The sequence below is a fragment of the Bison bison genome, unplaced genomic scaffold, assembly GCF_000754665.1.
Source record: "Bison bison bison isolate TAMUID 2011002044 unplaced genomic scaffold, Bison_UMD1.0 scf7180017864341, whole genome shotgun sequence".
In the NCBI taxonomy this organism is placed as follows: domain Eukaryota; kingdom Metazoa; phylum Chordata; class Mammalia; order Artiodactyla; family Bovidae; genus Bison; species Bison bison.
This window is the reverse complement of record NW_011494913.1, coordinates 4,991,208-5,018,333: the sequence shown is the minus strand read 5'-3', so window position 1 is coordinate 5,018,333 and position 27,126 is coordinate 4,991,208. Positions and strand designations below refer to the sequence as shown.

General features: G+C 45.7%; 1 protein-coding gene across 1 annotated transcript in view; it reads left to right on the top strand.

The window, feature by feature from the left end:
• The window catches only part of FRMPD2 (FERM and PDZ domain containing 2), a 95,610-nt gene that overhangs the window by 17,560 nt on the left and 50,924 nt on the right, over positions 1 to 27,126 (top strand). Inside the window, exons 2-9 of the mRNA XM_010854407.1 lie at positions 14,509 to 14,634; positions 16,248 to 16,405; positions 17,713 to 17,778; positions 19,854 to 20,045; positions 21,703 to 21,835; positions 22,565 to 22,652; positions 23,286 to 23,412; positions 25,453 to 25,524. Of these exons, the coding sequence (XP_010852709.1) occupies positions 14,511 to 14,634; positions 16,248 to 16,405; positions 17,713 to 17,778; positions 19,854 to 20,045; positions 21,703 to 21,835; positions 22,565 to 22,652; positions 23,286 to 23,412; positions 25,453 to 25,524 (960 nt within the window). The 5' untranslated portion in view covers positions 14,509 to 14,510. The remainder of the gene's footprint in view (positions 1 to 14,508; positions 14,635 to 16,247; positions 16,406 to 17,712; positions 17,779 to 19,853; positions 20,046 to 21,702; positions 21,836 to 22,564; positions 22,653 to 23,285; positions 23,413 to 25,452; positions 25,525 to 27,126) is intronic.

Below are 27,126 nucleotides of genomic sequence, written 5' to 3'. Positions count from 1 at the left end.
TTACGCCATTCCCCCAAATCATCCCACCCTCTCCCTCTCCCACAGAGTCCAAAAGACTGTTCTGTACATCAGTGTCTCTTTTGCTGTCTCATATACAAGGTTATTGTTACCATCTTTCTAAATTCCATATATATGCATTAGTATACTGTATTGGTGTTTTTCTTTCTGGCTTACTTCACTCTGTATAATACGCTCCAGTTTCATCCACCTCATTAGAACTGATTCAAATGTATTCTTTTTAATGGCTGAGTAATACTCCATTGTGTATATGTACCACAGCTTTCTTATCCATTCATCTGCTGATGGACATCTAGGTTGCTTCCATGTCCTGGCTATTATAAACAGTGCTGCGAAAATAAATCAAAATTTTCATAGAAATGAATGAAAATGAAAACACAACAACTCAAAACCTGTGGGACACAGTAAAAGCAGTCCTAAGGGGAAAGTTCATAGCAATACAGGCATACCTCAAGAAACAAGAAAAAAGTCAAATAAATAACCTAACTCTACACCTAAAGCAACTAGAAAAGGAAGAAATGAAGAACCCCAGGGTTAGTAGAAGGAAAGAAATCTTAAAAATTAGGGCAGAAATAAATGCAAAAGAAACAAAAGAGACCATAGCAAAAATCAACAAAGCCAAAAGCTGGTTCTTTGAAAGGATAAATAAAATTGACAAACCATTAGCCAGACTCATCAAGAAACAAAGGGAGAAAAATCAAATCAGTAAAATTAGAAATGAAAATGGAGAGATCACAACAGACAACACAGAAATACAAAGGATCATAAGAGACTACTATCAGCAATTATATGCCAATAAAATGGACAACGTGGAAGAAATGGACAAATTCTTAGTAAAGTACAACTTTCCAAAACTGGACCAGGAAGAAATAGAAAATCTTAACAGACCCAACACAAGCATGGAAATTGAAACTGTAAGCAGAAATCTTCCAGCAAACAAAAGCCCAGGTCCAGATGGCTTCACAGCTGAATTCTACCAAAAATTTAGAGAAGAGCTAACACCTATCCTACTCAAACTCTTCCAGAAAATTGCAGAGGAAGGTAAACTTCCAAACTCATTCTATACCCTAATACCAAAACCTGACAAAGATGCCACAAAAAAAGAAAACTACAGGCCAGTATGACTGATGAACATAGATGCAAAAATCCTTAACAAAATTATAGCAATCAGAATTCAACAACACATTAAAAAGATCATACACCATGACCAAATGGGCTTTATACCAGGGATGCAAGGATTCTTCAATATCCACAAATCAATCAATGTAATACACCACATTAACAAATTGAAAAATAAAAGCCATATGATTATCTCAATAGATGCAGAGAAAGCCTTTGACAAAATTCAACATCCATTTATGATAAAAACTCTCCAGAAAGCAGGAATAGAAGGAACATACCTCAACATAATAAAAGCCATATATGACAAACCCACAGCAAACATTATCCTCAATGGTGAAAAATTGAAAGCATTTCCTCTAAAGTCAGAAACAAGACAAGGGTGCCCACTTTCACCATTACTATCCAACATAGTTTTGGAAGTTTTGGCCACAGCAATCAGAGCAGAAAAAGAAATAAAAGGAATCCAAATTGGAAAAGACGTAAAACTCTCACTGTTTGTAGATGACAGGATCCTCTACATAGAAAACCCTAAAGACTCCACCAGAAAATTACTAGAACTAATCAATGAATATAGTAAAGTTGCAGGATATAAAATCAACACACAGAAATGCCTTGCATTCCTATACACTAATAAGGAGAAAATAGAAAGAGAAATTAAGGAAACAATTCCATTCACCATTGCAACGAAAAGAATAAAATACTTAGGAATATATCTACCTAAAGAAACTAAAGACCTATATATAGAAAACTATAAAACACTGGTGAAAGAAATCAAAAAGGACACTAATAGATGGAGAAATATACCATGTTCATGGATTGGAAGAATCAATATAGTGAAAATGAGTATACTACCCAAAGCAATCTATAGATTCAATGCAATCCCTATCAAGCTACCAACGGTATTCTTCACAGAGCTAGAACAAATAATTTCACAATTTGTATGGAAATACAAAAAACCTTGAATAGCCAAAGCAATCTTGAGAAAGAAGAATGGAACTGGAGGAATCAACCTGCCTGACTTCAGGCTCTACTACAAAGCCACAGTTATCAAGACAGTATGGTACTAGCACAAAGACAGAAATATAGATCAATGGAACAAAATAGAAAGCCCAGAGATAAATCCACGCACCTATGGACAACTTATCTTTGACAAAGGAGACAAGACTATACAATGGATTAAAGACAATCTCTTTAACAAGTGGTGCTGGGAAAACTGGACAACCACTTGCAAAAGATTGAAACTAGAACGCTTTCTAACACCATACACAAAAATAAACTCAAAATGGATTAAAGATCTAAATGTAAGACCAGAAACTATAAAACTCCTAGAGGAGAATATGGGCAAAACACTCTCTGACATACATCACAGCAGGATCCTCTATGACCCACCTCCCAGAATATTGGAAATTAATAACTTTTAATTAAAACATAACGTACTGTAAGCACACACATGTAACCACCATCCTGATCAGCAGGGGACATTAACAGTACTTCAGGATTCCCCCTTCCTTTGTTTTTCTTTCAAGTCAGTATGCTCGTCTCCCTAAAAATAACCATAATTTTGACTTCTAACACTTAGACTACTTTGTGAACTTTATGTAAATAGAATCTTGTATTATTTTTCACTCAGATTATTTCCTTTAAATATATCTATGATACTTATCCATGTTGTTGTATGCTATGATGCTAAGTTGCTTTAATTGTATCTGACTCTTTGCGACCCCATGGACTATAGCCCACCAGGCTCCTCTGTCCATGGGATTCTCCAGGCAGGAACACTGGAGTGGGCTGCCATTTCCTTCTCCATGGTGTATGCTATAGAAATAGTTTATTTTCTTTGCTGCCTAGTATTTTATTGTTAGAGGTGACATTTGACCCACTGTATAGTTGATGGCTAACTCTATAGTTTCCATTTGGGGTTATTATAAATAGTGCTGCCATGGACGTGCTTGTACACACCATTTGGTACACACACATATATTTCAGATAAGTATCAGAAGGTCATAGCTCATGTATTTATTTAGTAGATCATTAAAATAAATATTCTAATGTGATTGTACCAGCTTCCAGTAAACCAACATTCTCACCAATTCTGGGAATTATTTTTAATTTTTGCCATTCTCAAGTCCTTATTGTACCATTAGTTCTTTGATGTCTTCAAATATATTTTAAAACCGTTAACCAGTATTTTCAGTTATTTTGGTGGGGGGTTGGTTTGATATTGGATAGTCCTTTAATCTTCCTTCTGCTGCTGCTGCTGCTGCTGCTAAGTTGCTTCAGTCATGTCCGACTCTGTGTGACCCCATAGATAGCAGCCCACCAGGCTCCCCTATCCCTGGGATTCTCCAGGCAAGAACACTGGAGTGGGTTGCCATTTCCTTCTCCAATGCATGAAAAAAAAAAGAAAAAATAAAGTAAAGTCGCTCAGTCGTGTCCGACTCCTAGCGACCCCATGGACTGCATCCCACCAGGCCCCTCCGTCCATGGTATTTTCCAAGCAAGAGTACTGGAGTGGGTTGCCATTGCCTTCTCCAATCTTCCTTCTATAATCCATCAATTCTTCTTATTTTTTGATGCATTTTGAAGAAAGTTGCAGACATTAAACACTTCAACATGCATATCATTAACTAGACTTCAATGACCTGATTTAAATTTTTTTTTTTCATGTACCAACTGTGAGCATTTAAGCATGTTACTTCAGTTCTGAGCTTTGGATTCCTAATAGGAAAAAATGTTGATATTAATAACTACCTTATAGGGGGTTTCTAGGTGGGTTAAATGAAATTATAAATGCATGAACATGTATGTATAGGGCTTCCCAGGTGGTTCAGTGGTAAAGAATCTGCCTGCCAATGCAAGAGATGCAGGAGACGTGGGTTTGATCCCTGGGTTGGGAAGATCCCCCAGAGAAGGAAATGGCAACCCACTGCAGTATTTTTGCCTGGAAAATATAGACAGTAGAGCCTGGCAGGCTACAGTCCATGGGGTTGCAAAGAGTTAGATGCAACTGACCATGCACCCAATACATGTGAGTAGTTACTTATTGGTAAATATTTATGTGTGCATGTCTGTTTATAATTCTTGCTACAGGGTTGATATGTGTAGTCTTTATTATTATTGTTAATCTGTGGTCTGGAGGACAAGAGTAAGTTATTGTCATTGACCCTCTTTCCTGTTCAGCTACATCGAGCTCTCAGCCAGGAAGGCAATGCTCACAGGGAGGTGCCAAGGGCAGAGGAATGGTGTTAATACAACCACTTACTTATCATAGCACGATTTGTCCTTTCTTTGGAATATGTAACTGTGACTATTAAAGGCACTGCATTTCTGTGGACAGAAACTCTAGTCTTGAGCTTTCTTCTTCTATTCAGTGAGCTGATTATGAGAGAGAGTCCACCAAAGCCAAATTTTCTTTCATATGCTGTGAAATTGTCATAGAATGTAAACAATTTCCAAATAAATAGAAGAAGGCACTTTCCAAAAAAAGTGCCGAAGTGCCATAAGGGCTGAGTTCAAACACGTGACTGTGGTCACGTGGGGTCTTCTCATTCTCTTTGCTTTCACTTTGCATGGCAGTGATGTGCCCTGAGAAGCACAGGCCTGTTAGGACAGGGGTGGGCTGTGAGTATTCTCAGCCACCTGTAGGAAGTTAAAACACTGTGGAGAAGTGGTTTAGTAGTGATAAAGTAGATACAGGAGATAGATAAGAAAGCTTTATAAAGATAGCATAGTGTTTTAATGGTGTAACTTGGATGATAAAGCACTTAATAAGAGTCAGAATGAGCCAGTGAGGAATCCAACTGATGCAACAAACACCATGAAAAAGTGTTCACTTCCAGTTTTAAGAGGTTGTGTTGTAGAATAAAAAAGCCCCAAAGCTAAAAGTTCAGCCAGTTATTCTGCGAAACCTCGACACGTGTTCTGTCTATAACTCATACATAAATTAAATATTTAGACCTAGCAGCCTTCACTGGGGAAGTAAAAAAACATTTGGAAAGACAAAGAGCACTAATATTTGTAATGTTGTGTTAGGGATAAGCCTTGTAATCATGAAGAAATATATTTATATATTTAAGATATTTGAAATATCTAAGAAAATATGATGTATAAGAGAACACTCAACAACCTTGGTTTAATATGAAATTATACGAATGTAACTAGTTAAGTTTATATATGGTGTTTACATGTGGAAATTTAAGGGAGACACAATTCAAAAATTGTCAACTGCTCTTTGATGACTAGAATTTGAAATTATAAACATAATATCAATTGCATCAGCAGCAAAAAAATATGAAATGTTTAAGAAAACTTGTTTTATTTGATATTCTACCTACATTCATTACATTTATAGGAGAGAGAGATATATATATATATATGTATATATATAAGACTTGGACTGATAAGTTTATAAATTTACTTTGGCCTAATTAAAAGTATTAAAGTTTAAAATGCAGTTCAAATGTTCAAAGGAATTTACTTAACTAATTTTGAAAACAGAGTTAACTTTTTAGGAGTATTTAATATGTTGATCTGCCTTCCCTGATGGCTCTGATGTTAAAGAATCCACCTGCAATGCAGGAGACTTGGGTAGGATCCCTGAGTTGGGAAGATCCCCTGAAGGAGGGTATGGCAACCCACTCCAATATTCTTGCTTGGAGAATCTCCATGGACTGTAGCCTGCCAGGCTCCTCTGTCCATGGGGTCACAAAGTTGTGGACGTGACTGAAGGACTAAGCACAGCACACAATATGTTAATCATGGGTGTATGGTTACTCTATGATGTGTCAACTTGGCTGGCTGTATTACCCAGCTACTCAGTCAGTACTAATCTGGCTGTTGCTGTGAGAGTGTTTGGTGGACGCGGTGCCCTAATGCATCCTGTGCATCTTTACCCAGTTTCGAAATACGTAATCGGAATAGGTGTACTCAGCAACTGGCAGAATACCAACACTGAGAAGGTGATTTAAGTATCTACATCTTCTCAGATTTAAGTATTTAAAATTGGTGTCCTCTGAGTACAGATTGCATCATAACTGGCCCTGAGGCTGTATAAAAGGGTAACCGAGAGTCCAAAAGGATACACAGGAGCAAAGAGCAGAGGTGGAACACAAGCTGCGTTAATAACGTTGAATTATGTTTTTGACATTTCACTTTGATTCTTCAGATTCTGTCAAGAAGAGAGTCTGTTCAGAATGAAAGGCCTTTCACATTTCCTGAACAAACTGCTCCTTTTACCGTGAAAGATCAAGCCTTGGGCTCAGAGAATTTGGAAGGCAATATTATCTAGCAAGCATTCAATGATTTAAAAAATTAGTTATAATTACCTTCTATGTCCAATAATACTAATGTTTCACTTCTTTTAAGTATATTATACATTTTCTTTCTAAAATGGGGCTTCCATGATGGCTCAGATGGTACAAGAATCTGCCTGCAATGCAGGAAATAGGATTTGATTCCTGGGTTGGAAACATTTCCTGGAGAACAAAAGTGTTAGTCGTTTAGTCATGTCCGACTCTTTGTGACCCAATGGACTGTAGCCCACCAGGCTCCTCTGTCCATGGAATTCTCCAGGCAGGAATACCGGAATGGGTTGCCATGCCCTTCTCCATCTTCCTGACCCAGGGATCGAACCGGGGTCTCCTGCATTGCAGGCAGATTCTTTACCATCTGAGCCAACAGGGAAGGGAGTATAAAACAAACATTATGAAGTTAAAAAACACAAAACCAAAACCAAAACACTTGTCTCATTAAGACAGATAACATGTGAATGTGGCAGATACTGGGGAAATGGTATGTAAAGTGGAAGATGGGTGTACCACTACTGTAAGACGCTCTGGAAGTTTTTCTGGACATCGATATCCATTCTCTTGTCTAGAAAGGCAAGACTCTACCTCGGAGCGCTGGAAAAGGTAGGCCACCTGCTGGTTGGCTTTTTCCACTTGTTTGTTCTGTTTCTCACAGCCACCTTGTAAGGTGGGAAGCATCATCTTCCTTTCATGGATAAGGGGAACAAGATTTTGAGAATCAACGTATTCATGGTCATACTGCGTGGGTGCTGCAGCCAGTATTTAGATCAGGGAGGAGGCCAGGGTCTGTGAGGTCAGGTTAGCTCACTTTGGGAGACTTCTGGAAGGTTAAGAACCCTGACCTTTACCTCTTTAAACAGAGCCCAGATGAAGCAGAATCTGTCTTTTCCTCCTGAAGGGGAAGCTGGCATTTGCCTTCTGTAAAGTTTTGCTCAGATTTTGGCCTGAATGCAGGTAGATAGTTTTTAATGAGCATTCAAAGGAAGAGGAATGAAGGGAGACACATGGAACAAGGGGAGGAGAGAAACAAGGATCATTCTGAAAGCTTTGATTCTTTGGGAGCCCCGCATCCTTCTCTGGTCCCTCCCTGGGGTGTCATTTTGGGGACACTGAGATATTTTAGGCTTTTTGTGAAGGTTGAAAATGGGAAGTTTATAGTGCCTCAATCCTGGCAGACAGATGGAAACAATTAACACCATAGCTTAAAACTCTCATAGTTGGAAGCTGCTCAGCAGCCCTGATGCTTAAAATTCCTCTCTGGGTGGTTGGAGCAGAGATGAAAAGAGAAGGGAAATAAGATGGGTTCAGCACTTTTTGCATACAGAGCACTTTGGTAGAATCTCCCCAACAGTTGCATGAGGGAGCTGCCATGATTAACCCTGTTACCCCGATGACAAAACTGAGGCTCAGCGAAGCCACACATGTGCTCTGTGCCCAAGCTCACATAGCACAATATCCTGGCTGGGGATTCAACCTCCCCGAACTCAAGTCTGTTTTTAGCCAACAGATAGAAAGTGTTGCATGAAAAAACCTATAGTAGGCTGAATAATGCTTCCCTCCACCCACAATCCCCCAATTATCCACATCCTGGTCTGTGGAACCTGTGAATATTACCTGACAAGGCAAAAAGACTCTGCAGATGTGATGAAGTTGAAGGGTGTTGAGATGGGAAGGTTTTTCTGGATTATCCAGGTGGACCCTAATCCCATATGTCCTTTTAAGAGTCAAGCAAAGGGAAATTCAAAACAGACAGAAGAGGAGATGGTGAGGTGACTACAGAGACAGAGACTGGGGTGATGTGGCCACAAGCCAAAGAATGCTGGCAGCCACAGACACCGGAAGAGACAAGGAGCAGATTCTCCCTGAGAGCCTCTAGGGGGAGTGTGGCCCTGCCCACACTGGTATTAGCCCCATGAAACTGGTTTCTCTGAGATAATAATTTCTACAGACCACCAAGTTTGTAGTAACTTATCGTTACAGCCACAGGAAACTATTAGAGGATCTGAGATAGAGTCATAAAGGACAGCATTTCAGGGACAGTGAGAAGGAGAAAGAATGCTGAGGAAGTTAGGGGGAACCAGGAATCTGAAGTAACAAGGAGAGTTTCCTGGAGGGTGTATTCCCCCACTGGCTTGTCCCCGTGAGACCAGAGGCTGTGCTTTGTCCCCACTGGACAGGTCTCCTCTGCTGCCCTCACTTCCACATTTATGCCCTCTATTCCTAGGCTGTAGTTTTTGAAACTCCAGACACCTTGGTCCAAGTTCTGTCCCAATACAGGGGTGTCTTCTAGGGCATTGCAGAGGGTTGTGAATGATACCAACTACACATGTTTCAAGGCCAGAGATCATCATTGGTGCCTTGGCAGAGGGTGAGGGAGGGGAGGGAAATGAACCCAGGATACTGGAACGTGATTAAAATCCCATAGCTCAAAAGCCATTACACAGTCAGTCTGTCATTAAGATTAGTAGAGATCCTTAGTTCCTTAGAAGCCAGCACTTTATAAACACTGTAAAATATCATGGCAACAAATTAGCAAGGCACACCCTCAGGTAGCTGCCTTGATCCGCCAGCTGGCACTGGTGACTGTCACTCAGCAGCTGTCTAGGTGACTCGGACATGATTCTTCCTGAGGGGGTGGGAGGCAGATGTGAGCCTTGCCCTTGAGAAAAGCCATCTCTGCGTGGGGGCTTCAAGAAGATAAGGTGTTACACTCTAGCCCCCAGGCACTGTCGCTCCCTCAGCTCCGCTCCATACTCAGCAGCTTGGGTTGCATTTCTGCTGCAAGCTATTAAATAAATACTGACAATTTTGAACTGTGGTGCTGGAAAAGACTTTTGAGAGTCCCTTGGACAGCAAGGAAATCAAACCAGTCCATCCTAAAGGAAATCAGCCCTGACTATTCATTGGAAGGACTGATGCTAAAGCTGAAGCTCCAATACTTTGGCCACCTGATGCTAAGAGCTGACTCATTGGAAAAGACCCTGATGCCGGGAAAGATTGAAGACAGGAGGAGAAGTGGACAACAGAGGGTGAGATGGTTGGATGGCATCACCGATTCAATGGACACGAGTTTGAGCAAGTTCAGAGAGATGGTGAAGGACAGGGAAGCCTGGAGTGCTGCCATGTACGGGGTCACAAAGAATTGGACACGACTCAGTGACTGAACAGCAGGTGTCCCACACCAAAGGCATGCTGTAGAGCATCCCCTTATCTATTTGTTCTGTCTAGTCTTCTCTCTGTGGAATAATTTTATCTGTTTACTTATTCATTGACTGCTCCCTCCACCCAACCCCGTCCTCCCTAGGATATAAGCCTCATGAGGGTAGGATGTTCTATCGGACCTACTATTATATTTGTCGCCAGGGCTTATAATATATAAACATTTGTTAAGTAAAGGGATGGCTGAGGCAAGGGTGTGGGAACAACATCACAGATGAAGCTCAGGGCTGCCGCCACCCATGTGAGGGGGCAGAAGAAGCACTAAAGAGCAAAGTCATGGATGGCGCTTCTGTGCCAAGCTAGACCCAGTGTGAGGCTGCTGGAAGGCAGCAGGAGAGATGCATTACAGCATGAGAACTTATGGAAGGGAGCCCTAGGAGACTTCTGAACGGGCAACGGGGTTTCAGGTGGAAAAAGAGACTTTTAGGTTATTACATGACCACAGAAGTCTTCAGAGAATGGAGTGGATACAGAGGACTCAGGCAGTGGAGGTGAGATTTAGCAAGCTGCTTGAGAGACGAGGGTGCAGCCATGGAACTCCCCCATTAGGGCATGCTCATTGGCTAGACACTTTCTCCAAGCATCCTCACTGACAGGGGGACTAGGCTTATGTGTATGGCTGGATCCCTCCATCCTTTTTGCAGTTAACAGCCCCCTCTTTAGTCCATGATACAGCAGTAGCATGGACTCGCCCACCAGACCACTTAGAAAAACTTGGAGAAAAGCCCAGAGGCATCACAGCATGCTGGCGAAAGGCTGACGATGACTGTTTCATAGCCCGTATGCCGTTTAGCTTATTTACTTTCCTGAATTAACTTTCTAAGTCTCTACTCTTTGTTCTGTGTGGCCGCTGAAGTCTCCACTCAGTTAATTTAGAGGGTACCTAATGACTGGACAAGGATTTCTCTAAGGGCTCGTAACCAACAATTCTCCCAGTCTTCACTGAAGGGCTTTGTTTGATGTGAGAACGTGCCTTCAACACTCAGTCAGGCATAGACACTCTGCCTTAGCTCACTTTAGACTTGCTCAGAGTCTCATGGTCAGCCAGAGGTGAGTGTTTAGGGCCTTTTCATGTTTTACAACCTTGGCCATGTACACAGCCCTATCTACACATGTGACCTTTAGCCTCTAAAGATATTTTGCAGCTTTTCAAAGATAAATAAGGTCACTGCATTTCCCAGTTTTAGAATTTTTTTTTTTTTTTTTTGGTGGCACGGCATGGTATGCAGGATCTTAGTTCCCTGATCAGGGATGGAACCCACACCCCGTATGGTGAAAGCATGGATTCTTAGCCATTGAAATGTCAGAGAAGTCTTCCCAGTTTCTTCAAGACTTTTTTTAATTAGCTTGCTGTTTGCCCAACTGTTATTGCTACCTCCAGCAGGTACAACGTTAAACAATTGTTGTTGACTCTTTTTGACAAATGTCCCCTGGGAAAAGTCTGCTTGCATGGGGCAAACTCTGAATTGGGTTAAGTAAAAGCAAACATCGTGAGAGGGGCTTTCCAAAGAACTGTCAGACGGGTCAGATAATGACAACTCTCTGGTTATGGGGCTTTGAAAGAGCTTACAACTATGCTTTGACCCTCACGGTGTCTACGAGGCTGCGTGTTTCTTCACTGCTTTTATGGAGGAGAGGGATTGTGGAGGTTTTTAACTTTGCCACTCCATTACCTCATCTTCTCCTTTCTTTTTCTCCCTTCCTCTCTGCCTTATTTTTTTCCTTCTTTTTTACATAATTTATTTACTGAAGAACCCAGATAGTTTGACTGACCCAGCTTCCCAAGTATGGATTTTGTGATGGCATACTCTCTGTGTAGCTCAATATCTTCTTTACCCTCTAAAGGTCATAAGACGGCAGTCAGATACAGAGACCTGACCTGACTCAGGTTTAAGCCCTTTGTAAGACTATAGCGGGTGCTGTGTTCCTTCTGCGGGAGACACAACATATGAATTTTTAGGGCAAACCTACCACGTGAACAAATTTACTTTCAGACAGGATGGTAAATACATTTCCATCCATGGAATTCTCCAGGCCAGAATACTGGAGTGGGTAGCCTTTCCCTTTTCCAGGGGATCTTCCCAACCCAGGGAGCTAACCCAGGTCTCCCACATTGCAGGTAGATTCTTTACCAGCTGAGCCACGAGGGAAGTCCAAGAATACCGGAATGGGTAGCCTATCCCTTCTCCAGTGGATCTTCCTGACCCAGGAATTGAACCGGGGTCTCCTGCATTGCAAGTGGATTCTTTACCAATTGAGCTGTCAGGGAAGCTCCAAAATTAAAATAGGAGCAGAAATCTCATTCAACGATGCCTAAACCCTCTTGGCTGGCTATTGGGACAGCCAGCTAACACATTGGAAAATTTCAATGTGTTGGTTTGTTTAATATAGAATTGTTAGGATCTAAGAACATCTATAACTATAATAACTTTAATAATATTTCCATACAGTGTATTAATTCCCTATGAATATTGGGTTGGTGCTGCCCAGTAATGATCCTAAAAGTTAATACTTATGCATATAGTGCCTATTTGTGCTAGGCACTATCCTATCCCCATTTAATTTTTTTTTAATGTATTTACTTTTATTTTGGCTGCACTGGGTCTTTGCTAGTTGCAGCATGAGCTTAGTTGCTCTGTGGCATATGGGATCATGGTTCCCTGGCCAGGGACTGAACCCACATCCCCTCCATTGGAAGGTGGATTCTCAACTATCAGATGACCAGGAAAGTCCCTGTCTTACCCTCTTTTGCATAGTGTGTGCATTTTTCATTTGTCTCTGCTTGGTTTGTAGTAAATTGCAAATGTGGATACACACAGCATATATATTTAGCTCCTCCTATTCACGTGGGTTGGAAAGTGTCATCTACATTATGTGCAATAATCACTAATTCCCCACTTTCAGCCTCCTTATTTTAAAACCCTGAACAAAAACCTGTGATGGGCAAAATATTGTTCTTCTGCTCAATTGCAGCTATTCAAAAGGTGATATTAGAATTTTGCCACAGGGTATATCTAGTGAAAAACAGACATGGCGACATTCACCACCTCACACGTATTTCAAATATTTCCACCCAGTCTTTAGCTTGTCTTTTCATTCTCTTAACAACACTGTTCTGAGGGCAAAAGCTTTGAATTTTGATGAGGTCCAGTGTATCGATTTCTTCTTTTATTGCTTGTGCTTTTGGTATCAAGTTTAAGAGCCCACTGCCTAGTCCTAGATCCAAATATTATCTGTATTTTTTCTAAAAACATACAGTTTGATGTTCTACATTAATCTATAATCCACTTAGTGTTAATTTTTGTATAATGTGTGAGTTTTTTTCATGATGGATCCAGTACTATTTGTTGAAAAGTCTGCCCTTCCTCCATTCAATTACCATATTGAAAAGATGATATTAATTAATTACTGCAGCCTTTCTATACATTTAATGCAATTTTCTTCTAGTCATAAAATAACTTGAAAAAACCGTATTTGATATTTGTGTGAGATATTTGATTTTGATATTCAGAGGTCTCGTTGCCTATTTGAGAATCAATATCTTGTCTCATTGGTTTTCCTTTACTAAGCAGCCTTTCATTGTGGTTATAAAGATTTAGAAAAATGTGGCACAGTGGGAATGTCTAGTCCATGAGTCCTAAGAAAAGTGTGAAAGAAGTCGGAGGAAGAAAAAAGAAAAGAAAGACAAGAGAGGGCCTGGACTTCAGCTTTGATTCCATCATTTTTTTCTTGGGTTCCCTTGGATTGTTTTCCTGCCTGTAAATGGGATCAACAGTTCCTCTTCACAGATTCCTTGTGATAAATAACATCACGTACAGAAAGCGTCTAGGTCCCGCTGCAGTGCCCTTCTCGCCCCAGGGGATAGATAGATGGACAAGCCAGACTTTCTTCTGGGAAACCATCTCTATTCCTGAGGCTGCAGGAAGCTGGTCTTAGAGGCATATGTAGAGAGCTGAGCAGCTGGCAAGTGGAGAGCTTGGATTAGCATGTTGGATAGAGGGATGGCGGGGCCATAATGTGCTCCCCACCCCACCCCCAACTCTGCACATCCGCCCTCCGAGCTCAGCTGTGGAGGAGATCAGTGACGTAAATGGATTAGGGAAAGCCTGCCTGGCCTCTTCCCACTGCCACGGCACCTGGGGCTCTCCACGTTGGAGATTAGTGGGTGGCAGCTTTGTCAGGGGGACAGACATTTAAATGTCAGCTTTAAAGGAGTATATTTAAGGAGAGAGGGAAGAGGAGAGCCTCCTTCCTTACCTCCTCCTCCAGCAAATCAGGCCCGTGCCTTCTTGTGAGTCTGCACCTTTTCAAAACACAGGGCTTAGTATTCTTTCTAGTGATTCTCGCCCTTTGGGCAGGTGCTAGTGATCGTTAGAGACAGGGCTGCTGCTGGAGCCAAATCCAACTCTGCATGTGGCAGCCAGCGAGGAGCAGACATGAATCACGTACTGGAGGCAAAAAAGGTTGTTAACCCACTTTCCCAGACAGAGAGTGGAGCAGGCGAGAGACAGTCCCCAGCAGGAAGCTCTCTGTGACAGCGCATGCCCAGCTCAGCGGGAGCCATTCTCATGGTTTGTTCATTCATTCATTTATTGACTTAACCCTTAATTGGGAGTTTATTTATTTACTGAAGTGCTCATTCACTGAGAACCCGCCAAAGCCAGCCAGCCTCCCAGTGAACATTTCTTTAGCTTCTCCTGTGTGCCTGGCCCTGCGCCCAGCCCTGGGGACACGTGGCAAAACATGGGGCTGTGCTGCAGAGGGGCTGGACTCCGCACAGGCTGGCATGGCCACATATGCTCCTGGACGATGCCAGGGCTCTGCCACATGTGTGTCTTTGCAGGTATGAGCCCGGCCTCTGTGACTCTGGCCAGTGCCCTCCAGGTCCGGGGTGAAGCTCTATCTGAGGAGGACATCTGGTCCCTCCTGTCCCTGGCAGCTGAGCGGCTCTTGGAGGACCTCTGTGATGGTAAGAGAGTGTGTCTGGGGCAGCTGAGTCACAGGGAGTTGAATGTAAAGCTTCCCACACAGCTTACTGGTGTGTCATCAGTCCTAGGTGACAGGCTGATTAGACTGAGCAGGCACGGGACACCCCTACCCCACTCCCATGAAGCTGCTCTGGGAGGGCTGCCCTGTCTCTTGGACCCATGGAATGCCACAGAGTTGGAAGAAAGTCTTTTTGCCTTGGTACGGTAGCCTTTCCAGACATGGTGTTTAGGGACAGAGAGGCTGGGAGCTCTATGGGGCTCTCCCAATACCTGGGCAGCCTGGGCAGAATCAGAGACAGGAGGCAGGGGGCAATCACCGGGATGGCTGGCATTCCCACATCATCCCCTGCCAGATGTTGCAACCGTTAGTAGATAGAACCCACACACTCAGTGGTCTAAACAGGGGAGGTTAATATGAAGAATTGTTAAACTAAGATAGAGGAGTAACCGTCAGATATGAGAAAGCTTGACATGGTCTCCCAGGACTGAGGGCATACCCAGTGAGGGACAGACTTTGAAGGGAAGCCCCCTCTCCAAGTTGGGGTTCAGATCTGCTGGAGGAGCTGTGCTTGCAGACCACGATGATGGAGAAGTTCTCTGCTCTACCTGGCTATGGGTGTCTGCAGCCACGGGACACTCACGGTACAGGCATCGCCTACGGGGGCAGGGTGACCCCCTGGATGTGGGCAGGCAGAGATGAGCCACAGCTCCAGGAGCTAATGCCTGCAGGAGGCCCGGAACCTGCTGTCTCTGGAGATAGGGTTGCGAAGCGATCACTTCACAAGGTCAGGCCGAGGGGTGGCCTAGGGACCCAGAGTCCAGGGCGTGTGCAGGAGCAGAGCGTCATTCTTCATGCACACACCGCTAACCCCAAAGAAACAGCAAGAGAGCCCGCCTCCCTTAATGTCTCTCCAGCGCCCTCTACTGAGAAAGCTGTACATTACTCTCGCAGTGAAAGCGAGAACTCTTGCAGTCAAAGGAGAGAGCAGGTATTGAAACGTGGATTTGCAGTTTCCAGGCACTGAACTGATAACTGGGACACACACTTGAGTGGTAACACTCAGTGCTCACACTCCTGCCAGCCCGCGGTGGAGTTTCCCCATGTGGGAGATCACACATACGCAATCAGGGTGAGGACCCTGGCTGTGCTGTATGAAGGGGGGCTGTGCACCTGTACTTACCGCTACATCTTGCTCCTAGTCTTCACTCGTCTTCCCTGCCCTGGAGGCTTTAATGAACAGCTAGAGTATGTTCAGAAGACCAGCTGCCTTGGTTTCTAAATTGACTCCAGAGAAATAAGACTTGTGCTAATTTCCAAGTCGATTTGATCGCTCTTTACCTTTTGCCTTGAGACTCTTGGGCCACCTGTGAACTTGGATGTGCTTACTAGTTTCCCAGCCACTGCTCCAGCCACATTTTGTGACACATGCTCCTGTGCCTGCACGTGTCAGGGCTGAATTCCTTCCACTCCCTGGGTCTTGCTTACAGTTCATCTCAGAGAGGGTTTTGGAAGACACCTGCTGGGCACACTCCCACAGATGGTGCTCCAGATGGTGGCCCTGTCTCTACACCCCCATCACTGCCTTGGTTTCAGATTCCTCGAACTATGTGGTCTGCCCCTGGTCAGTCTTGCTTTCTGCGACCGGAAGTCTTTCCTTCCAAGACCATGTTTCCCATATAGAGGCAGCTCCTTTCAAGGCCCCTGAACTGCTACAAGGACAGAGCGATGATGAGCAGCTTGGTGCATCTCAGGTAAGGCGCATGTTGTCTCTGCAGCATCTTGGGCCTGTGCTCTGGGAAGGGCCTGGTCCCAGGTCATCCCCAGCTCCCAGCTCAGCCCCAAGGAGTACTGAAGCAGAATGGATTTAACAAATGTTTTAATGAATTTTAAATGATTTTTTAAAAATTCCCAGGCTGTCTTGCCAGTAATTTATTAGCTCTTAGGTGAGAACAAGTCAACTTCTCTGAGCCCCAGGTTCTGTATCTGTAAAGTGGGGGTAATATTACCTAATCAATCAGCTTATTATAAATACTCAAAAAGAAGTGCTGGAAGAACTATAGGTAAGTGGTCTTGCAGCAGGTAGCAAAAACCCTAAAAGGACCCAACAAATCCTCAAATAGAATGTATCCCAAGGCTTGAGTAAAGATTGATGTAGCTGCACCAATGTTTATCTGTATTGTTGACATTAGGGATAAACTGGAAACAAACTAAATGTCCAGCGAGAGAGGAGATGAAACAAGACAGCATTACAATGAAACTGTAGAAGCTTAATGACTTGAAAAGTAATTAACTATATATATTATAATTTATATTATATGTATATATATTTACATGTATGTGATCTTAGTTGTGTATACACACACACACACACATGCCCAAGGTTCTAAAAATAAATGTCTGCATCGATTATTTCTGGATGTCAAATCAGTGGTGATTTTTGTTTTTCCATGGAGATGTTATACCATGCTGCTTTCTGACAACATATGATGCTTCTTAATCAGGCTGAGTCATAGTATGTCATGTAGAGACAGTTTTGGCTACAAGAAACAAAAAAGCCTAAAATATAGTGGCAGGAACCACAGATGAGTTATTTATGTAACAAGAAGTCAAGAGATTGGTCATCAGCTTTAGTGAATGTCATCATTTACTAAAGCTGTATATTTTCATTCTATCCTCCTTCGCTGTTGACTATTTGGCTTTATGCTTGTTGCTTCATGGTCACATGGTGGCTGCCACGATTCCATGTATCACATCAGTGTTCAAGACAGAAACAAGGGGGGAAAGAATGGGACCAGATGCACATGTTCCTGTTGACAGTAAAGAACAAACTTTTTCAGAATTCCCCTACTTCATGTCTTTCACAAAAAATGAGTGTCATGGTCACTGAGACTTTTAGTCTCTAGAGTAAGATGCAGCAATATTTAAAGGAGTTGCAGATGGTTGTTAGGCTAGGCAGCCAACAATGTCTGCCACACATGAAAATAGATTATATTTCATTTACAGGACCATGGAATAACAGAAATGACAAATCTAATCATGTGCTTTTTTTCTTGGATAGATGCATGTCTATTCTTTGGGAATGACTCTCTACTGGTCAGCAGGGTTTCACGTTCCACCAAATCAGGTCTGTGAACAGGATTCTCAAAGTCTTGCCAGGTGATGTCTTTGGATTTATTTAGTCTATTTCCCCAGGGCAGGGACCACATCTGTTGAGCTATGCACCATCACTCTGTCCTCCTGGGTTCTAGGAAGGATTGCCAATTGATTTTAAAGAACTGCTTCTGCTGAATCCAGAAAGAACCTCAGAATCCTACTCGACATGGCACTCCAGGCAGCCACAATTTGGGATTGGCGAGCAAGATAAGGCTTATATGCCACTCTAGTCCAGGGGAAGTAGGAAGCTAGAGAATTTTATAGATGCGGAAGATACCGATTTATAGAAAAGGTCTTAAAGCAGCCCTTACTGAAGTGATATGCTTCCATGAAAAAGGGTTCTGTGCTTAATCCATCTGGGAAAATGTTCCCTACAATGTCTTCTTCTTGAAGATTTACCAGAGTAGTTTATTAGAGACTCTGAGAAGGCTTAAAGTGCAGAAACTTTTAAGCTTATCATAGCATTTTATAAAAATTTTGACCGCAGAATGCGTGCGTGTCTGCTTGTACGTGTAAATACTCATCTGAATGCGTTCGTGTCTGCTTGTGTGTGTAAATACTCCTCTGACACTATGACTATTTTGTGGAAACGAGTGTGATGGGAACACACGTTGGAGAACTCTGTCTAGTCTGTTTGGCTTCTCTCTTCCTTCCTCCCTTCCTTTTTTCCATCTCACCCCTGTCTTCTCCAGTTCAACATTCTAGTGCTTCCGGTGCTCCCAGAGACCTGGCCACCTTCCTCTTCTGTGGAATTATTCACAGCTCTCCACTCCCCAGGGGGTTGCACTTCACTCCTCAGCACAGAGTGTGTGGCCTACATAATAGCACACTGCACTTGCAAGGGCCCCACACTTGATTTAATGCTCTGCATTAAAGTTCTGAGCCATTTGAACAAGGGCATTGTCCTTTTGCCCTGGGCCTGGTTCTGCCCATGGTCCCCTTCCTTCCAGACACGTGCCAGCCTTTGCCCCCACTGCGTCCTCCATCTGTGGCTCACCTCCCGCCTTTCTCCCAATCAATCCGAGTGTGCTTTTTGATGTTTAGTTCAAGTTGCTTCCCCATCTCCCTCCTCCCTCCCCAGGATGGGCTGAGTGCCTTCCTCTGTGTTATGACCTTGTCTTGTACTTCCCAACATCAAAGCCCTTGTCTCCCTGCACTGTGCTTGTCTCTTAGTGACCATCTTCTCCATTAGAGTTTGAACCTCTTGAAGACAGGGACTGTCTCCCACCCTGTATCTCAAGCAGCTGTGCAGTTTAGGCATGTTAGAGGCCCTCGGATGTGCTGTATGAGTGTAGGACTCAGCAGTCTGCAACCATGTGAAGACAGAAATTCACAGCTGATGCCCCATGGCAGGAAATGCTAGAACAGCCTTCATCTGAAAAATGACTTGCAGTGTGGATGAGCGTTAGAAAAACATCTGATTGTGAGTCTGAACTTGGCACCCTTTCCATACAAATGGTGGCCACTTAAACGCATGAGGAAAGTGTTTAATAAAATATCCACTTTTCCTTTTGCCTGATGAGTTCATGTGACATGAAGTTCAATCAACAATTATTACTTTATGCTTACCACTGGTGATTCCAAAGAGAAAAAGCCACAGTGCTCATGGTCTTGGAGCTCACATACTAGGGGAAAGACCCAGTAAGCACCACCTAAATAATCTGAGAAAATGATAGGCTGCCCAAGTGAATGTGAGTTAAAGGCTGATCCTGGTTTGATCTGGGTCCTTGCATAGGCAGAAATCCAGTTTGTCAAGCACCTGTTTTTCGTAGGGATTTTAAGCATGTGTTTGGGCTCCCCAAGCACCAAAGGGCGTTCCAGATTAGAGAGCGGCAAACCGCACACAGCTGGTGCAGAGATAATTGCTCTGCATTTTGTGGTCTCGGTGAAGTAGGCTGTGTCCCCCCCAAGCCACGCAGAAGGAGTGGGCATCTGTCTAGTTAATGAGAACATCCGTTCTTGCTGGTCCCCGGGCATGCCTGACCGGACATCGCCCTCCGTGGCTGCAGCTCTGTCAGCCTCTCACAGGGCTGCCCCGCTCTCCAGCCCCTGCAGCTTTGCCAACCCCTGCACTCCATCTTGCTGACCATGTGCGAAGACCAGCCTGGCAGGAGGCTGCCGCTGCAGTCTGTCCTGGAAGCTTGTCAGATTCATTGGGAAGAAGCAGCTGTCCACCCAACTTCTGCCAATCTCCACGTCAGACAGCTAGTCGGCTCGGTCCTGGGCACCATCTCTGAGGTCAGTGTGGAGCTGTGCTTTTCAACCTTGGGGCCTTTCCCTGGCCATGTGCAGCTGTTAAAATTCAAATGAGCTAAGTTATAGTTCATCAGAAGGAAATACAACATTCAATTCCTCAGTCACACCTACCACACTTCAGTGCTCATTAGCCACTTGCAGCTGGTGAGGGCCATGCTGGACAGGGAGGATCCAGAACTTTCCTGTTATTGCAGTTCTGTTGGGCAGCGCTGGTGAAGACCTTTGGGGGAGCCTAGATTTCTAATGTGGCCAAGACCTCTGCGATCTTTAAAAGAGCCTCTTTGCATTAAAATGATTATATTTATGACCCATGAGTTAGCTCTCTTGTCAAAATTCAAATCTAGGCCTGACGTGAGAAGCCTTCCCTGCCTGTGCCACGTGGGCCCTGGTCCCTCCGTCTCCTCTGCCATCTTATGCCTGCAGGGGGTCCCCTTGCTGTGGTTGTCTCCCTGCTCTGCTTGCCACGCTGTGTGGTTGCACCCTTTGTGTGTTCTCCAGCACCTAACGAGGGGTCTGGCACATACTAAGCATTTGGCTTAGGCTGGGTGACCCTGAAGCAAAGTCAGGGCATTTTTGTGCAAGTCAGTTATTGGGGAGGTGCTCCTAGGAGAGGGAGTGATGGAAGGATGTGTGGGTGGGTCAAGCTGAGTAAGGTGGTGGTCTCAGGTGGAGACGGCCTCAGCCTGGTGTCACGGGTAGCTCCAGAGCAGGAATCGGACCAGCTTTGGTTCCCCTTGAGGCCAGGTCAGAGCTGGGACTCAGGTGGGGCAAGTGAGGTGCCAGCTGTGCAGCGCTGCCCTTTTAGTAGGGGGCGTGTTGGAGAATTGAGACCAAGACTAACAAGGAGCCATGTGGGTGGAGAGCAGGGAGCAGCTGGGGAAGCTGCCCACAGAGAGTCAAAAACTGCCTCTCCCAACCTGTCCTCCTGTCTTGAACTTCTCTCTTGGGGTGTAAACACGTTACTCCTGTCCACTGAGCCGCAGGATTCAGTGGCGAAGGAGGGGCTCTTTTATTTGAAAAACACTAGAGCCTGCCTTCCATCAGTGTGCCATTGTGCCCTGACGGACACTGTGATGACGCTCAGCATCGTCACCAGAACACTGTGAAGTGATTTTGATCACTTACTCAGCTCTAACGGGGCACCGAGCTAGGTGAGTTACAGGGGTGTGTGAAGCACACAGTGAGGTCGCAGGCGGCAGACAAGCAAGTGAGTTTGTTGGAATGTGGTGTGATAGAGGCAGATGTGAGCAAAGTGCTGAGGGAGCTGATGAGAAGACGTTCGTATCAGCGGTTATGGAGAGGCCAGAGGTGGAGAGGCTTAGAGGTGGAGACGATGTAGCTCTGAGTCCTGGAAGCACAGGGCGATCATCAGGGAGACCCTGGCCTGTGGTGGGGGCATGTGAGCCAAGGCACAGGTGTGCGTGAGTGGGCAGGTTTTGGGGGGTGGGGGCGAGTGTGTGGTTGGTGGGCAAGCGTGTGGGTGAGCCCGCCCTGGTGGCTACTGTACTCCTTGCTGGACTCCCAGTGTGAAGGACAGACTCTTCCACATTGACTCAAACTGACAGCCAGGCTGTATGTCTTTATGTAAGTGTTCCCTCTTGACCTTGGGATGTGGATGTGTGATGCACTTGGCCGTCAGGTGGAGAGGAGGGCCGTGGAGGAGAGCTCCTCTGGGCAGCGAGACAGAAGCCACCTGCTCAGGAACAGGCTGCATCAAGCGAGCTGTGAGAGCCAGGCGGCGTGGGCTCTGGGGTGTGCGCATCGCTGCAGAGGTGGGTGCAGCACCCTGAGCCTTCTCTGGGTAGGCCGATGATATCCACTGTATCGTTTCCTGCTCCTTTTGTTGTTTCATGGCCTGACGTCCATGCTGTGGGCTCAGAGAAAGCCCAGGCAAGCCCCATTCTTCCAGGTTGCCCCTGAAGAGAAGGGACTGAGCTTAGGACTCCTCCGGTGTCCTGAGGAAAGCTTCACTTGGAGATATAATTTAGCTGAGTTATTTATAGCCAACGTAGACTCTTTTTATATTGAGTTTTAACTGTCCGAGTTGATAAAAACAAATTTAAGCAAACATCATGAAAGAAAATTTTTTCCTTTAATTGATTTCTAGGCGGAATGAAAGGAGAAGCAATTTGTAAAGATTGTTTTTATTGTTGCTCTAAGTGTGTTGGAAGAGTGGCGTTTAGAATAATCTTCCAATCTTCTCCTGTTCTCTACTTTTCAACTGAATGTGGGATTCGAAAAAGAAAATGATGCTGCTGTCTGTCGTCCCTAAAACAAAGTGCTCTTTCTTGTTAGCCTTTATCTCTCCCAAACTCCCCCCACCGGCTGTGACTGCTATTTCTGTTTGCGTTTTTGCATGAGGAAACAGAAAGTTCAAGCAACTTTGTCAACATCGCACGGCTATGAAGTCGTGACGCTGATATCCGTACCCTAAGTTGCTTAATGCAAGAAAACTGTGCTATTTGCTTCTACTGGCGCCTTTCACTATGATGTCTGGTTAGTTTCAGAGAGAAGCACAGAGACCCAGAGCTCCCTGGAGCCCGGACTGAACACCTCAGCACGCGGTCGCTGTAGCCTCGCTGTGAACAGGTAGGCACAGAGCTGTGAGCTTGGGGTTGGGTATTGGCATGGGAGCGGCTGAACCCTGCTTCTTCTCTTTTTGATTATTAATGAGAAAAGGGAAAGTGAAGTCGCTCAGTCGTGTCCAACTCTTTGCGACCCTCGGTCCATGCAATTTTCCAGGCAAGAGTACTGGAGTGGCTTGCCATTTCCTTCTCTAGAGTATCTTCCCGACCCAGGGATGGAACCCGGGTCTCCGGCATTGTAGGCAAATGCTTTACCGTCTGAGCCACCGGGGCTTTTTGATTATTAATGAGAAGTCTCTTGCTTTTCAAGGACAACCCGACCCTGTTCCAGTGGCAGGTGAGGAAGCCACATTTAAGCAGATTTGGGTTCGGGGTGACGAGGGACCTGATGGCAGTTGTCCCGTCAGAGTGTTCTCTGTGCTCTAGGAACCAAGTTAGGCTCAGTTTGGAAACAGCGTGCTGTTACATAGAGACTGTCTACATTACGTGAGCTGCACGACAAACAACCACAAAACACAGTGTTAAAAACAATGATTTATTTAGCTTTTGACTCCGTGTTAGGAATTTAGGCTCCGTTCAGCCTAGAGGGAAGCTGTTTCCACTGTTAACTATTGCTTCTTCTCTGACTGCTGGCCAGCGCCCTTCCAGTTCAAGTTCCCCCAGACCTTCAGGAAGGCCGACGGCTCAGCTCCGCTTCTGCTCTCCCGGAAAACTCACAGCCGGCAACTCCTTCCCAAAGGGGTTTTTTGCAAAGAAAGGGAAAGGTGAGCAAAGAGGATCGAAGGGCACTGCCACAGGCGGTGTGAGAGAGGAGCCGTGTGCGGCTGACACAGCAAATGAAAATGGGCAGGATCCTGCTGAGGGCCAGCCTCCCCGGGCTGAGACTTACAGAGCTGGACTGAAATAACCTCCAACCTGGCAATCCAGGGCAATAGGTGTTATGGAGTGGCCTTGCTATAAACTCTGTAGGATAGCAGGTTGAAGGTACCAGGTCCCACCGTTCAGGAAGTTCACAGCTGTTGATGTGCGGTGGGGACAGAACAAAGGAGGTGGTCAGAGAGCTGACGGGGCTGAACATGCTTGGAAGGGCCTTCTGAACAGGTGACATGTGGAAGCAAAGGAGTGGGTGGGATAGCTCGGGAGAGAGATTCTCCAGGCTGGTTGGCACAGGAGCAGGGGAGTTTGGATGGTGTGGGGAGCTGGAGCTCAAGAGTGGCAGGCCAGCTTGCCCCACTGGGAAGTCCAGGCTGACAGGAGAGACCATGTCGGGGGGCCCCTGCTCATGGCTCCGGGGACCCGAGACTCCTGGCAGGCAGTCTGGTCTCTGCTGAGGGGCCAGCTCCCGGGCTGGAGGGTGAGATCGGGCATGGTCCCAGGTTGTACCTTCTGCCCAAAACAGCCCTGGCACCAGCAGTCAGAGCCGCTCTCAGTGTTTAGATGAAAAGCACCCCTTCGTCCACGTGTGATACTGACATTAGCTGAAAAACTAACCACACAAGGCCACAGTGGCCATGGGGATAGGCACCCCTGGATCTGTGACAAGCCCTCCAGAGCAGGCTGTTCACGGATGAGGCCGCCTCTGCCTGGCCTTCTGTTTGAGCATCAGGAGCCCTTTGGGAATGTCAGGCCCTGAAGCCCCCAGCAGGCTTTGTCTGCTTGTCTTTCTGTTGTGAAGAGATTTTCCTGATGTGCTCAACTAATTAGGGATGAGCGGAGCCCAGCATAGCCTCAGGACATCCTCTCCTGTGTGGCAATGAGCGCCATATTCTGCTCCAGCCCCTGCTGCCCTCCAAGACTACTCTCAGGTCCTCATGAGCTTGGAGGGATGGGGGTTGAATGCTTCTATAATACTAGCAACTCTCTCAGGACATGCATTACCCCAGGGCTGCACTTTTGGCCTCTTGAGACAGGAGTCCTGATGGGTACCCTTGGGGGACACATTAGAAGGCCCACCTAGGGACTTCCCTGGAGGTCCAGTGGTTAAGACTTTACCTTCCAATGATGTGGGTTTGATCCCTGGTTGGGGAGCTAAGATCCCACATGCCTTGTCGCCAAAAAAGTAAAACATAAAACTGAAACAACATTGTAACAAATTCAATAAAGACTTTAAAAATGATCCACATTAAAAAAAAATCTTAAAGAAAAAGGCCCACCCAATCCTGTGATTCACTGGTGTTAGTTTGGGTGAATTTCTTAACCTTTTGGAACCTCTGCTTCTTGCAAAGGGGCTGAGAATGTGCACCCCACAGGATGATGGCTGGGTATAAATAATAATGGCATCAAAGCATTTCCTGGGTCACAGGTGTGCTGTGAACATGAAGTACTGTGATACTGAGAATAAATACTCAGGCACACTACCGACCCAACATCCAGAACAAGGTGAAATGTTTACTTTGAATCTAAATCCCAAAGTATTTTTGTTTTCAAAAACTCTTGGTGCATATATTTATACACACAACGTGTTGTATAATTTTGAGATATATAAGAGATTATATGGTGATGCATGAATTACGACACTTAAAATGAAGTGGACACTCAAATGAAGAGCCAGAACATCACCAAAGCCACACCTACCTGTTTAAGACATCTGCTCCGAGATGCCTAGCTTAGCTAGGGCCTCAGCGCAGTTGACCCCATCTGATTGGAACTTGCTTCCTGCTGGTTTTGGGGAAGGGAAGGCTGATAGTGGGTAGAAGGAGGTGAAACCATGGGAGAAGCTTAGTTCTGAAGCTGGGAGTCCAGCCCTATGGAACTTGACTTTGATTTCTCTTCTTTACTGAGAGTAACTCTGCCTGTTTCCTCAGTTCTCCAGGCCGGAGTTTGTCCTGATGGCTGGAGAGGCCCCGGTGACCTTGTATTTGCCTGGATCAATTGTGGTAACCTCTGGGTTAGACTGGGCCGGGCTGAAGGGTGGTGAGTGGCCAGCTGAGCAGTACCCGAGGCTGATCAAGTTCTGAGGGGCTTACCCTCTCCTCCAGGAGCCTACCAGCCCTTGCCAAGTCACATTGCTACTTGACATCCATCCTTTAGCATCCTCTTCCCCTTTTGGAAGAAACCTCCGTGACTTCTCACCAAGTCCTGCTTGTCCTTCCAGACGAGCTCTGTCTTCATCATCCTACTTAGTCAGGAAATATTGTTGAAGCATCTAGTAGGTGCCAGGCAATGCTCCACACCCCAGATCTCTTGATATGAAAAAAAAAACAGATATTCCTTTTCACACGGAGTCTGTGTTCCAGCCTTATGCATTTATTTTCTGAAGAGGAAAAGTCAATCTCCCTCCCCTTGGTCTGCTGGCTCAACCCAGGCAGACCTGGGCTGGGGGTGAGTGACAGGCTGTCCCGCCCGAGGCTCAAGGAAAGAGCTTTGGTGGTGTTAGTCCATTGTGGGTACAGCCACTGCCTGCCTTGCTCTGAGATGTTTGACTGGGACCCTTCCTGAACCAGCACTCCGGGGAGGAGGGGAGAGATGTTGGAATATATAAGCGGGTAGCTGCCCTGAGTGAAGGTTGGCAGAGGTCGCAGGGTAGGGAGGGGGAGGAGGAAACTGGAAGGGGCCGGGTCACCAGGGAACAGAGAAGCTGCAGCCAAAGCCCGTTACCAGAGCCCGCTACCAGAGCCCGTTACCAGAGGTGGGCAGGCAGGGCCGCCGTGGATCCAAGCTCTTTGTGCATAATGGGACGTCATTTAGAAAATGCACATTCAAACATACAATCGTTACAAGTTTCAAGAGGACAACTGCAAAGCATTAAACTCAAGCATGGGCATGTGTGTTACACAACAACCAGGACACACAGGTGCGGATGAGCAGGGGCCAGAGTGGCTTAGAGTGTGCCCCGTGGCCGTGCCTGCTGGGGTCGGGGGAACACCACCTCCCAGGGTCCCCAGTCCAGTGCTGGGGGTGCAGCTGCCGCGGGCGTGGGAGGGTCACGGTGTGGTGGTAGGCTTGGTCTCAGTGGAGCTAAAGCCATCCGCAGTGTCCACCCATGACTGTCTTTCAGTGAAGACATTCTGAGGCGGTCTGGGCCAGGCCTCAGGCTAGGCTTGGGGCACAGGGGATGCTTAGCCCTCATCCTTAGGGAGCGGGGCCCCTGAACACTAGGAACCAGGGGAGCAGAGAAGGGAGTGGGTGGCTCAACCCTCCAGCTTGCAGACGAGAGGTCCTGAGCCCGACCTGGAAACCTGGTAGGAACTGGCATGAGAGGATGGAGGGGAGGGCACCAGGGGCAGTGGGCAGTGTGTGCAGAGATGCGGCGCGACCGACGGGCTCGGCGGAGGTGACAGTGGTCGGGGTGGGGCTACAGAGGCGGATGCATCTGGAATTAATCTGAGCAGGGCGAGGGCCAGAAGGCAGACGCTGCTCCACATCTTTGGATGCACCTCTGCCGATCAACTGCTCGGTTCACAGCAATCCGCTAAGCTCTAGCCCTCCCTGCTCCTTGGACAGGTGCCCGCCCAGGTCTCTCTGTTGTGCTCTGCGTT